A 16162-nucleotide genomic window follows, 5' to 3' on the forward strand; every position below is an offset into this window, starting at 1 on the left:
GCAGTTTGCAGCTAGTGTCAACCTCTTATCATGTATGTTTGTTATATGTGATATTATGACTGTTAATCTTTCTGCTAAAATCGGTGCTCATCTAAAAATGTACAAAATGTTACACCTATAAGATAAGCCCTTATTTACTTTGTAGTTGCTTTGGTTGAGGTGTTACAACAGTGTTGTATAACCTGTTTTTTGTTCAAAAACATACACTTGATTTAATAGACAACTTTATTGGAGACATTATTACAGAAACGGACACAGCATGGTGCCAACAGCCAGCCAGGAAAAAGAAAAGATATAAATCCAACAGTGTCTTTATGTAGTCTCTGCTGCCCTGCTAAAACACAACACAGAAGTACAGATTAAGACTTGTTTTAAAGGCAAAAGGACTGCATGAAAAGACCTGCTGCTCTCTGGACTGTGCTAAAAGTTCCTCTATCTTGGAAAAGAACAAACAAGTCTGTAACTTTCCTGATGAAGACCTTGCTTTGGAATTTAAACACTAAGTATATTTTCAGGGTGTGGAAATTTTCTCCTTTTTTTTTTTAGATGAAGTGAAACATATTTCTTACCAACAAATCTGCTAATGGGAGAAATGACATCTGCCTCAGATACAATAATAAAACAACCAGTTGTATAAATCTGTTTTTATTCTTCAACGAGATAAAATAATCTAAAATAAAATAGGCCCATGTTCAAACCTCTGTTTTAGGCTATTACCAATAACTTGTTTTTCATGATTTTATTAACTTTCTTTAAATAACCTGAAATGAGTATGTAAGATCCATTTTTTTCGTGTTAAATTTCTTCTTTAATCTTTCAAATGACGCGGTTTCTTGAGGCGATATAAAACAAACTTGGTGTCCCATATGTGTTAATTAACGCTGTAGACTTGATTATCTTCAATCATTTCTATTCGCTGTAACAGCGAATAGAAATAAGCGAAGTTTATTTCTAGAGCACATTTAAAAAAATAATCTTGACTGACTGAAGTTCCTGCACGTTTGAGAAAGTAGCCCACTCTATAATCCCGTTAAAGAGACAGTAGTGTATATTTTCACTCTCTGCAGCTGCAGGAAGGATGCGTATCACTTTAAAACCCGCATGACAGTTGGTCGAGGTGAAAGTGGGCCGTGTGTAAGTTTGTACTGTTCGGGGCTTTCGACCTTACATCTCGAAACCCGGGGCGGGCGGGTAGGCAGCTCCGCCGTTCACAGAGACAATTGGCTGCTCTCTTCTACGCTTTTCTCCGCGTGGCCCAAACACAGCAGACAGCGCGCGCGCGCACGCACGTGTACACACACACATACACACACACGTAATGTGGCGTGTGTGTGCGCGATGCTACAGGAGCCCAAAGTCCCCCGGTCCGTGGTGCAGTCTCTTATCGGAATGTTTGAAGATTAACGAGGTTATCCGCGTCCTGTAGACCACAAGCTACTGCCAGCGGTACACCGTGCGGGCCAGGAAGCGGACAGAGCAGGCGCGCAGCGTGTCGAAGGCGGACTGGGAAGAAGGAAGTCACCGCTGTAGCTGCATCGGACAACGTCAGAGAACGGAACCATGACGGAGAAACGGATGTCGCGGTGGTATTTCGGTGGGCTGGCGTCTTGCGGAGCAGCATGCTGCACACATCCCCTGGATCTGCTCAAGGTCGGTGAGCTGAAGGGAACAGGCAGGCAGTGTGTGTGTGTGTGTGTGTGTGTGTGTAACCCTCCGCTGTTGTGTAATTTAGGAGAGCAGGCCCGGAGCCCTACAGCTGTTTCCAGCAGCAGTCCTACAAGACAGGCTACATTACAGTTATTTATCTCCGGGCCACTCATCACATTACTGTATCAGATTTCCCTGTGTACGTGCAGTAGCTGCAGTGAGCTTTTAGCGGGCATGCCATGCTCTGAGGTATCACATGTCTTCTATGGCATCACTGTCATGTCTATCAGGATGTGTAAGGCTGTTCAAATATCTAGGGCACAGGTTAGGACAAGTCCAAGCTGGTTCGCCTAACTATTAAACTGCCTGTGATGTAGGACAAATAATATAAAGTCATTGTTGGATTCATTTTAAAGTACACGGAATGGCCCAATGTAGCTTTCATTTTACAATTAGTAGTCATGTTTTTTTGAGGTAAATAGATGGTAATTGTTAGGTCACACTGACCCAGAGGGAATATGTGATTTACCTTTCATAAGCAGCCTGTCATAATATGTGTTTGTGTGTCAGTGGGATCATGCATGTTCAGTCTTGTTAATCTTTGCCTCGCTGTGCTGCACAGAGGAGTTAATTAGTAGGCTACATCTCTAACTAATGCCACAATCCTTCGCTTTACTTGCACCTCTCTTTCGGTTGCATTGACAGCAGCACATGACCCTCATAACACAAACTGCTCCTCAGGCAGTCATGCGATGTGTAATTATGTGGACAAGGCCGGAATAGTTACATTACAGTAAAACTGTCCTCTGGTGATTTAGTTGCTTTGATGCTCATAAAGTCCTTTTGTAAAGTAATTTCTTTTCCATTTACTGCATATATCATTTTTTATCTACACGTGTAGTAGTAGTAAAGCACAATTAACATAAGTGTGTTTCTTTCTATATTCTGATTATCCAGAGGAAAGAGGCCAGCATCATGGCTGTTAAACATATTAATTCCCCCCCCACTTGATTTGGAAAGTAAATTCTGGTTAAATGTTGACTGAGCAACCTCTTTATTGTGACCAGGCCTTTAAGATGACTAGAAATCCAGATTGGGTGCACGTGATCTGGGTCAAACAGTCTGACTTTAAAACGAGGGTGAGACTCATTTTCATTTATCTACAAAACCACAAAACTTGATTTTCGCCTCCAGTACTTGGTGGATTCCCTGGAGTTTTGACAAAATCTATTAAAAGATAAAAAAAGTAAAATCCTTCAACGACAAGAACAACCTGTCTGAGCAGTAAGCATTTTCCATTGTGAACTTTTCATAAATATTACTGTTCTGAAGTTGTCCGTGGACATTCTCATAATCTGATTTATACCGTACATGACAATAACAAATGCAAACCCACTGTCAGCATCTTAAATGACAGTGGAGTGGACCTACTGTTTAACATTCCTTGGATCTTGTTTCTGAGTGGGGCTCTTGGTTTATGGTTTCCATCCTTGGGTGGGATGAAAAGTTTTCATTTGCAACACTGAGGATTTTCTTTTAAATCTAAGAGACTCAAATTGATTTATAGAAAATGTTGAAATTAAGACAACTGCAGCTTATATAAGGAGCGTCTCTTTTCTATAATTTCCAAATGTATTTATGACTGTTTATTACTGATGGTCACAGTGTTTCCCACACATAGTGTGGCGCACTGCCACAAATTGGTCTATCAACACCTGCCACACACACACACACACACACACACACACACACACACACACACACACACACACACACACACACACACACACACACACACAGCTCCTCCCCCTGCCACAAATTGCCTTCTAATCTGTGGGAAATACTGGGTCATCAGAGATAATGATATCCTCAGAAAGTCACACTAAATTTAAGAATATGTTTATCATGTCCATGTTCAGTTTTTTGATGCAGTTGTGGCATTTGAGTGGGAAGGTTTTTAAGGTACCTTAATGTGGACTATGCGATTTTAATCCAATACACTTTTTGTCAAATTTAACGAATATCCCCTCACAGTCTGTTAGCTGTCCGTTCTGTTGGTGACTGAAAAAAAAAAAGTAGTATCTTGTGTTACTTGTTTGTATTGAAATAAGAGGCTGCTGAGGCCCGCCGTACGGGTTGAGCATGTATAACTATTATCACGAATACGCTGTATGTTTTAAATAGCGTTTAAAAAAAAAATAAAATAAAAAATTAAATTGAAAAACAAAACGCAATATGTGGCAGCTGGTGTTGATTCTTGTGGCGCACTGCCAGAAATGAGTCTATGTGTGGGAAACACTGCAGTTGATGTTTGATCAAAGTAGATGCTATTAGCACTTATGTGTCAGTCAGAGGCGGAGTGGCAATCGGGAGAGTCGGGACTTTTCCCGGTGGGCCGGTAGTGTTTTGAGGCCGCGAGGGCCGGTCTATAATAGTTCTACATTGCAAGTTCTTAGCAACACCATCCGCTGCCCGGCCGCTGCCCGCTGGTCAAACTGTGCAGCCTCTGCTCAACCCGTACGACGGGCCGCAGCACCCTCTTATTTCAATACAAACACAGGCTAATCAGAAAGCAGTAACGATCACAACCATGTCTAGGATTTTCAGAAATATAGAGGGATCACTGAAGGCCGTTTCTCTCCATCCCCCCACCCTTCAACCCAGTTGTACTCTGCAGACTAAATAGCACATTTGTTTTTTAGTCTTTTGTAATATAACCTCTGTAATGGGAAAATTACATTTAAGCCTAATTCCTTATATTTTTATGTTTAATTCGTACTTTACTTCTCTCACAAATGCTGAAAGAGTTGATATCATTTCCCACATGCAGATTTTGATTCTAACTGCTGAGACGTCCAGTCTGGAACATAATGTGAGCACTGTTTGTCTGAACAGATAGGGGCTACAAGGTCACCCTAAAACTATCGTACAGGGAGGAGGAGGCGAAATGGCTCTGAGATGTCTCTTGTGTTTTTTCTGATTGTCTGCATGTGTATCAGATGGCATGTACAAATTGTAGGGTCATACCAAGCCAAGTGCGTGTGTGCTGTCACTCTGAAGATTCATATAAGCCTAGTGTTCTTGTTCACTCATTTGAGACACTGACTCCACACTGGGCTGCGGCATTTTGTGAAATCATGTTGCTCCTATATTTGCAAATATATCCTTTTTAATTTTAGTCTCAGTCTATCTTATTTGTTTCAATTTACTAAACTCTGAAATTTCCCCCCCTGCTGCAAAGGAAACTTCCACTACACCTCCTCCTGGCAACTATTTTACTCAGATTCCCCTAAGAGCTACCATTGTAGCATGAAATGAATCTATGAGCAAACAGACCATATGTATGATGATCAAGACAAAGATCTTTCCTCACTCATGAAGGACATTTTAAAATAGTTTTACCCTCATTGTGTAAAAAACACACATGGAAACTTAAAAAGTGAATAGCTTCATAATGATGCACCCTTAGCACATTCCTGTTAAAGCTAACAGCAGGGCATCTACATTTAGCAGGATGTAGTATAGAGAAGAGAATAAGTGAATGTGGTTATCAGCAGGGAAATGGGGCCTGACCAAACACATATCACATGTTCCTTGTTTGTGTAAACCCAGTCATCCATTACACCACCAGATAGGCTGCTCTATTGTTGTCCTCAACAGCATCTTTCTGACCTCACCTAAAAAACTATCTTGTAGCCAGACACTTCTCAATCAACTCATCTGGGTGTAATATTTCTCCACGATGTGTGTGCGCGATTGTTACACATTAGCTTGCTGATGGCTTTACATGCTTGCAGTACTTACTTTGTGGTTCCCTTTATCAGAGCTTTAGAGAAAATACCAAAGCACTCAATACGTCTGGATTAAATTCCCTGATGTTATTGTGCAACGTGTTTACGTGGGTTTCTGATCCCTAATTCATATCCTCTAAATCTTTTAATCTGGAAATCACTTTGTGCCAAATGCTTGAAAAGTGTAGCTTTTTTTTAAAATAAAATGATTTTTATTATTTTCCGCCCAAGGATGAATCCCACTGACTGAACGTTTTCAGTCCATCCAGGTCAATATTTCAACACCTGCAAAACTGACATTCCCATCAACACTGAGTACTTTGTTTAGTAGTATTAAAGCGCCCATATTATGCTCATTTTCAGGTTCATAACTGTATTTTAAGGTTTTACCAGAATAGGTTTACATGGTTTAATTTTCAAAAAACACCATATTTTTGTTGTACTGCACAGCTCTCTCACTGCTGCAGATCCTCTTTTCACCTGGTTTCTGTTTTAGCTACAGAGTGAGGGCCCGTTCACGTAATGCGCGGCATGTGCTGCTAGGTTGTCCTATTCCCAAATATATTTGTTGTGCTTGCCGCCGGGCGTGAAATTTACGTCATACATGCGCCAATATTTGAATGCACGTCACGTCTGCGTCCGGTGTTTACATCAGATGAGCAGTATGCAACATTATGTAGGATACACAGTAGAGATTTGTGTCTTTGAACCAAAAGAAAGCCTTGGCACTTGTCCTGGGTGTGAGGAGAAGACAGAGGAAGGCACCCGCAGCAGCAGCAGCAAGAAGGTTGTGGGGCACGCAAGACCCTCAGGTCCAGAGAGCGCTTTTTGGGGGAATCCGACTGCAGGAGCTCTACTTTCGCTGTGACCGGTTCCAGGGGTAGTTTTGGCTCAACAGGGAGCAGACAGTCTGCGGTCGAGAGTCGGGCCTCACGATTTGCGGATGGGTTATGAATGGGTTTTCATTTCTAAATAAAATGTTGCATGTCAACACTGTGTCATTGCATGTTAACATACGAGATGTCTGCAGTTATTGCAGTTGGGTATAATAAAGGTAAGCCATGAGCCTGAATTCATACATTCATCATCATTCATTCATACTCTGGAAAACACTGTTTAATGCATATGTGCAATTAATTCCTCCAAAACTGGAGCTTACACAACTTGTAAATGGGTAGTTATTCTGTGTAACGGCCATATACCTAAATACCTATATGTGAACTACAATGAAAACGAACATAACTTGTGTCAATCAGTCCAAACATATTTTACTTCATATAAACATACAAATATATCCTACAAATACCTGTTTGGAGCTGTATATCAACTTGGTATTTGGTTTTCGCAGCTCAAAACAGTACACTTCTTCCCAGTTGCTTTGGCACATTTCTCAGATCAGAGATGACAATAATGTGTCACATAGGGAATAGTGCTCCCTTTCATGTGCATTGTTCATTACACTATTCTTACAGAGTGAACTGTTAAATATGGACAACAACACAAAGCAGTTTCACTATATTGGTATAAACGATGGCGTAAGGACTGGTCAGTTTGATTGGGTCATGGGTATAAATACTTGCTTTGGACACATAAAAGATTTCAATCTAAATACACGCTTTTGCAGGTCAGTCACTATGCGGTGCCATTAACACCAATTGTTTTAAGAAATGCACTCACTGTTTTTAGTGAAGACATGTCCATGTTGATTTCACATAGCTAAAACAAACCTGAATGATTTTGCGCCACGCAAGCCAATTGACAATAATGGGTTTCATAAGCGCGCGCTGCGCCGTTCTTGCGCTGCACAATGTGAACGGGCCTTGAGACCTCTTTTCATCTTCTTCTTCACTACTATCTTTGGTTGCACTTTCGCGCTCACCGCAGTAGCTCAGATGTAGAGCATGTCAGCTAGCTAACTCTAGAGACAGTAAAAGAAAGGCTGTTTCTCCAACTTTGGTCAGTTACAAGGCAGGATTAGCTGGGAGACTTCTAAATGAGGGCGCACATGTAAGTAGTTCTTTTGTAGATTATGGTGAACTTGTGTGTGTTGTAGCAGTGCTTTGCTATTGAGAACAACGTAGCATGCTAACGCTAACGCTACGAGCTAACAGTTGTGGTTAGCCAGCTCATTTCGGACTGTGACGTCACAGTCCGAGGCCGATTTTGAACAGCTCACTAGGAGACTGAAAGCAGGACACATTCAGAAACCGTATCTCACTCAAAACAGCATGGATGGATTTTTTTCAAAGTTTGTATGTGTGTGGAAGCACCAGAGACACAAAAGACCTCCCCAAATCCCAGAAAAAGTGTTTTTTTCATAATATGGGCACTTTAAGCATTTGTGAGTAATTACATGGCAGAACCTGTGGAAAAACACTACAATTTCCCAAAACTACTGTATCTCAGAACTATCTTTGACCAGATAACATACATTTTGGCTATTCTATGTGGTCTTCCTTTCATAACTAATGTGATAACTAATGTAATATTGTATCACTTCCATTCACTGGGAACTGAGGCATCATTTTAAGCTATAGTTTGACACTCAAATGTTTGTATGTTCAAAATTATGAAAAGATAATTGTTACAAATATTTAATGAGCTATGACTCGCAGTACAAAGTGAGGGTAAAGTTTATGTAAATTTAAGAAAGGCTTGTAATGTGAATGTAAAAAAACAAAAAAAAACCTAGTGGCCTTCAAACTCAAGTACTTACAGTATTTGGAAAAGAGGACAAAGGCCACGCTGGAGAGCTGCCGATCACCTCTGACGAGGAACGTTCTGTACTCACTGTACAGAAAATGGACAGAATAATTAAAATAAGGAAGGGATTGGTAATCCAAACCCTTTATCATATATTACGAGACATAACTGCTATAAAGCTACGTTTGTTAGGTACAAACATACAACACTAACACTTAAGATGTTATTGATAAACATCAATAAACACTGCAGCAGCATCAAAAGGTCTCCATTATTAGATTTGAACTTTTAAAACAAAAACTTTTTGTCCCCAAGTGCACTCTCTACCAATCTGCCACTAGGCCTCTGAGGCTATAAATGAACACAACAACAGTATTAAAGAGGTGACACGTGTAGCTGTTTGACACATTTCGTTGCCCAAATCTGTGAACTGCTGGGTAAGGTATAACACCACAAGAAATGTGTCTGTGTTCTGTCGCATTTTTTTCTTTATTATGTCACGATAGTGCCCAACTTGGTATTAAAAATGACACCAATGCTAATACATGACTGTCTTTCCAGGTACACCTGCAGACACAGCAGGAGGTGAAGAAGAGGATGATGGGGATGGCCGTTCATGTGGTGAAGAACGATGGTGTGCTGGCTCTTTACAATGGCCTCTCTGCCTCCCTTTGTAGACAGGTATGTGTGCATGCCTAAAACTGTTCCCGAGCCTGTGTATGCTAATGTTTTCAATAGTTTGTCATTTCTATTTTATGTTGTTTAAAACTGTATCTAAGTCACACTGAGGGTGGAAACCTCTTTTGCAAGGGAGACCTTGCCAAGATGTTAGCAATAAAAAGTTGCAGACATAACGATTTGGAGGGTTTCATAAGCACTTTAAGAAAAAATGTTTCCCTTTTCTTTTTAGTTTTGAAACTCCGTTATTTATATATATATATATATATAAAATTAAAAAAATTTTTTATAATCTTTATTTATAAATAGGGTTGGGTACCGAACTTCGGTGCCAATGGGGAACCGGTGCCGACGTAGACGGTAATACAGGACCGAATAAGAACGAAAGTTTCGTTGCCTCATTTCGGTTGCTTGACTTTACACTACACCTGACAGCATGTAACGTTAGCCTACCTTTAGCTAGCAGCTGGATTAAACACCCGAAAATGCTAACCGCAACGTTAAAACAGTGTCAAGTGTGACTGTAATTCACTGTGGAGGACTCAACGAACCGCGGATGTAACAGTCCGCTCTGCAGCCGCAGCAGCTGCCGTTGTCGCAATTCATAGATATACAGTATGTTTATATGGTCGGAATTAAACAACACAGACGGTGCGTTCACTTGCAGCTGCGCCGGTGGGTCGATTAAACAACACAGAGGGTGCGTTCACTTGCAGCTGCGCCGTCGAATTAGCACACTAACAAAAGCCGGTGCGTTCACTCGCAGCTGCCGTTGTCGAATTAAACAACACAGACGGTGCGTTCACTCTCGCAGCTGCCGTTGTCGGAATTAAACAACACAGACGGTGTGTTCACTTGCAGCTGCCCGTTGTCCGAATATAAACAACACAGACGGTGCATTCACTTAAAACAGGTTGCCTCGTGGTGCATTCACAGTAATTGTAAAATACCCCTTTCCCATCTGGGGTTCAACAGCAATTTACTGGTGAAATAAGTTATTGTTATAGTTATTACATTATTATTAAATCTTTAATTTTGACCATGGCCTTAGCAATAAACAAGTAACTGACTGTTGTTTACTACCCTTATTTTTTTTCTTCTTCTTTTTTTTTAACTTTATTGAAAAGTACCGGTTCAGGCACCGTTTAGGCACCGGCACCGTTTTAAAAGTATCGATTTAGCACCGGAATCGAAAAAAAAACAAACGATACCCAACCCTGGTGGTAATACTGGCCGTGTGACGTCACCATTGGCTCACACCAAAATGTTGGTTTGTGGCTGCAGGATACTATAAATAGGTCAATGCTATATAATCAATAAATCAATAATCAATAAAGCTAACCCATAAAACCCGAATAAAGCATCGGAGGGTAGCAGTGTGTTCAGCAGGGCTGTTAATGTTGCATTAGATTCAATATACGATTTCAGGGAGAAAGAAAAGATGAAAGACAGCCACTGGATGATGAAGTAGAGTAGGATAAGTTTTATCCTGTAAACGATGCATCCGGTTTAGTTTCTTTTTTTATATTGGTTGTGTTTGGGTTGGGAGCCGAAGGGTCGCTGTTTCAAGTCCCCATACGGACCGAAATACGGAGTGCGGACTGGTAGCTGGAGAAGTGCCAGTTCACCTCCTGGGCATTGCCAAGGTGTTCTTGAGCAAGGCAACGAACCTCTGACTGCTCGGGGGGGCCTTTCCAGCACTCGCAGCCCCCTCACTCTGACATCTCTCCATTTGTGCATGTATAGGACCTGAGCATGTGTGTGTATTTCAGGCCTGTGTGTAGTGTGTTCTAGAGTGTAAAATTGTAATTTCCCAACTGGGGATCAATAAAAAGTATAAATTAATTGCCAAAGTCTCCTCCTAGTGGTTTGAAAAAAGAAAATGTTAAATAGTACTCATTCTTTTTTTCCTCTCCTCTCAGATGTCCTATTCCCTCACCAGATTTGCCATCTATGAGACAGTAAGGGACATGATGGGCAGCACAAGCCAGGGCCCCATGCCCTTTTACCAGAAGGTCCTGCTGGGAGCCTTTGGAGGTGGGAAAACACACACACACTCTCTCTGATATGTGTTGAAGGTGTCAAAATGTCGCGTTTGACTGATCAGACAGACATCACAGACAAACCCTATTCATATTACTTCCCCATTTTCTTTCTCTCTCTCTCTCTCTCTCTCTCTCTCTCTCTCTCTCTCTCTCTCTCAATGCACACACACACACACACACACACACACACACACACACACACACACACACACACACACACACACACACACACACACACACACACACACATTCTGCTTCTTCTCTCTCAACGCCCACACAGACACCCATACAGGATTGTGTTTCTCTGCCAACAGGTTTCACTGGTGGGTTTGTTGGCACGCCGGCAGACATGGTGAATGTCAGGTAACATGAATTGACAATTCAGACTCTCAGTAATATGTACACAATTCAAATGATTTCAAACAAGCAAACCAATCTGTACTTGATTTTGCTTCTAGGATGCAGAATGACATGAAACTACCTCCAGAACTGAGGAGAAAGTGAGTGTTGTTACTTCTGTAGCTAAAAACTTTCAGTTTAGATGTAAATATCTTATTGTAATTGAAACCTTTTTTTCCCCCCCTTTCAGCTACAAACATGCCATCGATGGGCTCTTCAGAGTCTTCAGAGAAGGTCAGTCCAAAGCAATATAGTGTATGTAACTAAATGTAAAGCACACAGTGGCATCATGTCTGACCTGTGTCCTGTCCCACAGAGGGTGTGAGGAGACTGTTCTCAGGAGCCACCATGGCGTCCAGCAGAGGAGCGATGGTCACTGTGGGACAGGCAAGTCCCAGATATACAATGCGTAACTTTAAAACGTCCTTTTAAATGCCTGCAGGTATTCAAGAGACTCCAGGGATCATCAGGCCAGTGGGGGGGCTGTTACTTTATATTTGTATTGTGCTTTATTCTATCTGAGCTAACACAATCACAATTTAGATCATTTCCTCTCTCCAGTCCATTTGTAAGTCCTTTTTAATAAGATAATAGAATGAAATTGAGTTAAATAAAGGTAGATTAATGTATCAATGCTGAATCAATCTCCTAGATGAATATGCTGCTTGTTCACATGGTTCTATTTAAACAATGCATTATGCATTAATCCATATAACCTCCGCCTCACTTAACTTTGTAAAATCTGTGTTGGCAAGCATATCGGGAGGAAATTTACTTCAGACTGTAGTATTAATACAACTGCTCACATCCAATTAGTTCACAAATGTCAAAGAGTATTTATCCGTAGACCACACAATAAGGTACAGAATACATTGTATCTTAGCACAACGCTGGGCATGCTCTAAATATACTAGAAGTAGATTGTTGAAGGCTGCTTGCACACTAAACCTATAACTTTGAAGAGTCTCCCATGATTTTACAGTTACAATACAAGTGCAACGTGAAGGAGTAAAGGATTGTGGATTTTTGAGTCATTGTTAATTATTATGACATAGGGGTGCCACAAAGTGAGGTAATTTATTCAGTCTGAGAGCTGACCCCATGTGTAATAAGAGGCCAGCTGTTTGCTTTATTTTCTGTAGCTCATTACACACCGGTATGTGGAAGACACGCTGTATTGAGAATGGGGCTTCAGGTAGTAAAGAGTAACATCAGCACAGATTAGATTGGTCATTAAAATAACAAAACAAATGTCTCTCCTTATCTTTTCCTACCTTTTTAGTTGGCGTGTTATGACCAGGCCAAGCAACTCGTTCTGGGAACAGGCATCATGGGAGATAACATACTCACACACTTTCTTTCCAGCTTCATCGCTGTAAGTATCAGGTTTTATTTCTGTGCTCGATTGAGACGGTGTGAATATTATAGGACTCTTTAGTGAACTGATGATGTGTTCCTCTGCAGGGAGGCTGTGCCACATTATTGTGCCAACCTCTGGATGTTCTAAAGACAAGGCTGATGAGTTCAAAGGGAGAGTACACAGTGAGTGTACCCCCGACCCCCCAGCCCTCTTCATATTCTCCTTTAATCCTTTTATTCCTCTGTCCGTTCTGTTGACCAGCTTCTTCAGTCCTAAGTGTTCATTCTAATCCAGGGTGTCTCTCTCTTTAGGGGGTGACGCATTGCTTACGAGAAACTGCCAAGCTTGGTCCGCTGGCATTTTACAAGGTAAAAAAACCGGTCCTACACTCGTTTTAATCAGCGATATCTACAAGCATGGACACGTCTCTTCTGTGCTATACAGCAGCCAGTTAGCTGTAGCACTTTGTGCAGTTTATAAACTTAGTTGCAATGGTCAGGTTTGGATGTTTGTGATGATAACTGATGTGGTCCTTTTTCTCCAACACCACTGCTAACAAAACCGTCTACCTGTGGTTTGCAAGCTAGAGCAAATGTCTTTACTTTGTCCTACAATGCTTCTGCCAGCTCAGCTGTTAATCCAAAACATATTCAGACCTTCCCAGTCAGAGGCATGAAGGAGGAGCATTTCTGATGTAGCTCCAAATAACTTTATTCTTCCTTTTAAACAATGAAAAAGTATTAACAGTAAATCTGTCAAATCACTTCAAAAAGATATTTGACAACATTGTACTTAGTACTACCTAAAAATTTTGATCTGCTACTTTTGATCATATCCTACGCACCTGCCCGACAAAAGAGGTGTGCAGAAAAGCTTTCCTACGTTGTACAACATTGTACTTGACATTAAAAGCTCACTGGCAGTCTACCTTAATGACAAAGTACCTGTTTTATACAAAAGTACTTATTATAATGGCTTTAAATTGATAGATGTAATTGTAGGAAACTACAAAACTACAAACTGTGATCTAACATAGATTTTTTTGTTTGTTGTTGTTGCAGGGTCTGGTCCCTGCAGGGATCCGCTTGATTCCTCACACAGTGCTCACCTTCATCTTCCTAGAGCAGCTCAAGAAAAACTTCGGCATCCGCATCATCTCCTGAGCACGCTGTGTGACCAACCAGCCGCTCTTCAAGACCCCCCCCCCCACCCCAACACAGCCACACCACACCCTAGCATCACTCTACTTACTCCTGGCATTTACAAGAAAAGAAGGAGAGAAAGGGACTCATGTAGTTTATTTTGGGCGTCTGTATGTTTTCCTTTTACTTTTGCTCTAACTCCATCTCACAGCTAGCAATGGCTTTGATTATCATGAGCACCAACTTCTACAAGGGACAAATCCTAGAACTAACGGACACTATCTTCTATCAGCATAGATTAATCAATATGGTGATGGTGCTTCAAATGGGGTTATTAGAATGACATAGAATATTCAAATTGGCTCTAGCAGATGTTTAATGTAGTTGTTTAGTGTAATTTCAGGCGGAGTTAGTTACGTGACCGAATGAGAAGTACAGAGATTGAGAATTCATCTGTGACGTTCACAGACCGACTAAATGTTGATTTGATCTAATTCCAGATCAGATTTTGTAATTTATCTTTTACTTTCAGCAGTACTTAAGCCCAGTTTACCAGTATAGTTCGGTGTCTTCAGAGCTCAAACTAATGTGCGACGATTGTGGCCTAAAAAGATGTTTCCTGCAAGATGTGTCATATTAGGCCATGACAGAGTTTATGATCAGGGTCCCAAATTACCACCATCTACTAGCCAAATGCTGGTAAAATATGCAAGTGGCTGATAGATCTGCTTCGCTCACCAGCCAAAAAACGATGGTTATCTATTTAGTGGCTGGTAAAATTTGAACATTCACTAGGCATTTGGCCAGTGGACAAAACAAGTTACTTTTAGACCCTGTTTATGATATAGCAGAAGTACAAAATGCAAACAAACGCAGTGTAGCCTTCTCATCAGTGCCAATCTTTCCAATCTATATTTCACAAAAGCCGTAACTAAAACATGAACAAAACCGTTATGTAATTACACATGCTGTAGTAATCATTCCCAACAGTGGTGACCAAATGTGATGCACCCTGGATTTAACAGTTCATTTGTTTGCTTTTACTTAACTCATTTAATGTTTTATAACTGGAAATCAACTACTAGTAGGTTAAAATGTTGTTAACTTTGACCTGATTCTCCTTTCCTTCATTCCTCTGTCAAATCTTTAGAGAAGAGGACCAAGCTTGTTTGTTTCGTGTTTTTAAGTAAGGAGGGAGTTTTTAGGGAAACTGTGAAATGGAGAGAGCAGACTTCCTGATGAAGACACTCTTGGCAGTGGCTCGTTTTAGTTTCCCAGTTCCAGTGAAATTCTGTATGACCACTTGATCTCTTAAAAGTTCTTGCTGTTTGAATAGAGCTGCACGTAGAGGACTGCTGTACTGTAGCATTTCCATCCGTAATGTTACTGTTTTGTTTAGCTGAATGCATGTCAGACTTTATGACTCAGGATGCTACTCTGTTTAACAAGGCACTTTATTAAAATCCCTGGACTCATACTGACTAAACGCTGCGTAAAAACACATGCTGCAGACTCTTGCCAGGTATTGTCTGATGATTCATTTGGCCTTGAGTCAGTGAAATAATGAATTCTCTGTGCTGTGCCTGCGCTGTTGACAGACCTCGTCAAGTCATGTTGCCTTACAATATGTGTCCTCCAGGAGGCAGTATAGTAATGTGTGAATGATATTGATTCTAACAACTTAAAATGATCTTCTCTTGGGCATCCTGTGTGGCCCTGCACTTTCATTCAAGGATGCATAATAAAAAAGAAAAGTAGCGCCACAAGCTTAGAGCAACCTCAGATAATGACTGTATTCTGCATGTTCTTATGCTCAAGAATCCCTCCATAATGTGAGGTACTGTACACTATTGGCCATAGTAAGAAATGTTAAGCCCAGCTTTATTCATATGCACAGAAATTAAACTGGAGGGACCCACAGTTCCGGGTGTTGTGAATTTGTATTTTGTAGATTACTAACTAATAATTTTGGAATTAAAATACTAATGGGAAATGTGTGTTTTTTGTGTTGTTTCATCCTCTATGAACTTTTAGTAGTAAATCAGATTGCTTTAAATCACACCACATTTTTTGTAATTATAATTTGTGTCGTTTCTCCATAAATCCACGTCATAAAGCAAACCGGGTGATCTTGGTGTTTTCTGCTGCCACAGGCTCGTAGTATGATGATGCTGAATCAAGCTTCACCCTCTGGGATTTGCCCTCATCAGAACAAGGACATACTTCAATGTTAGCTCTCGGCTGGTCTTTCACACCAGCCCGCAGACCTTTTGGTCAGTTCTTAATTTGAAGAATTACAGCCTCCCAGCATGCACCATGTGGCAGGACCATCCACAGTTAAGTGGTGATATTCAGCTGTAATGATGAATGGTGGCAGTGTGACTCTGTTCCGCCACC

At 40.9% G+C, this 16162-nt stretch overlaps 1 protein-coding gene and 1 long non-coding RNA gene across 2 annotated transcripts; one reads left to right on the forward strand and one right to left on the reverse strand.

The window, feature by feature from the left end:
- Positions 1-211: 211 nt before the first annotated feature.
- On the reverse strand, positions 212-1305 carry LOC120556582. Its single transcript, XR_005638874.1, has 2 exons — positions 1169-1305; positions 212-334 (listed from the first exon to the last, which is right to left on the reverse strand). It is a non-coding gene; the product is annotated as an uncharacterized LOC120556582 (long non-coding RNA).
- LOC120556575 (solute carrier family 25 member 10) lies at positions 1092-15886 on the forward strand. Its single transcript, XM_039796261.1, has 11 exons — positions 1092-1650; positions 8703-8822; positions 10742-10856; positions 11179-11227; positions 11323-11364; positions 11454-11497; positions 11580-11650; positions 12546-12638; positions 12728-12805; positions 12935-12991; positions 13685-15886. The coding sequence occupies exons 1-11, from the start codon at positions 1561-1563 to the stop codon at positions 13784-13786; spliced, it is 861 nt and encodes a 286-aa protein (XP_039652195.1). The 5' UTR covers positions 1092-1560; the 3' UTR covers positions 13787-15886.
- The last annotated feature ends 276 nt before the right edge of the window (positions 15887-16162 follow it).

This window comes from Perca fluviatilis, chromosome 1 (genome assembly GCF_010015445.1).
Source record: "Perca fluviatilis chromosome 1, GENO_Pfluv_1.0, whole genome shotgun sequence".
Taxonomy (NCBI): Eukaryota; Metazoa; Chordata; class Actinopteri; order Perciformes; family Percidae; genus Perca; species Perca fluviatilis.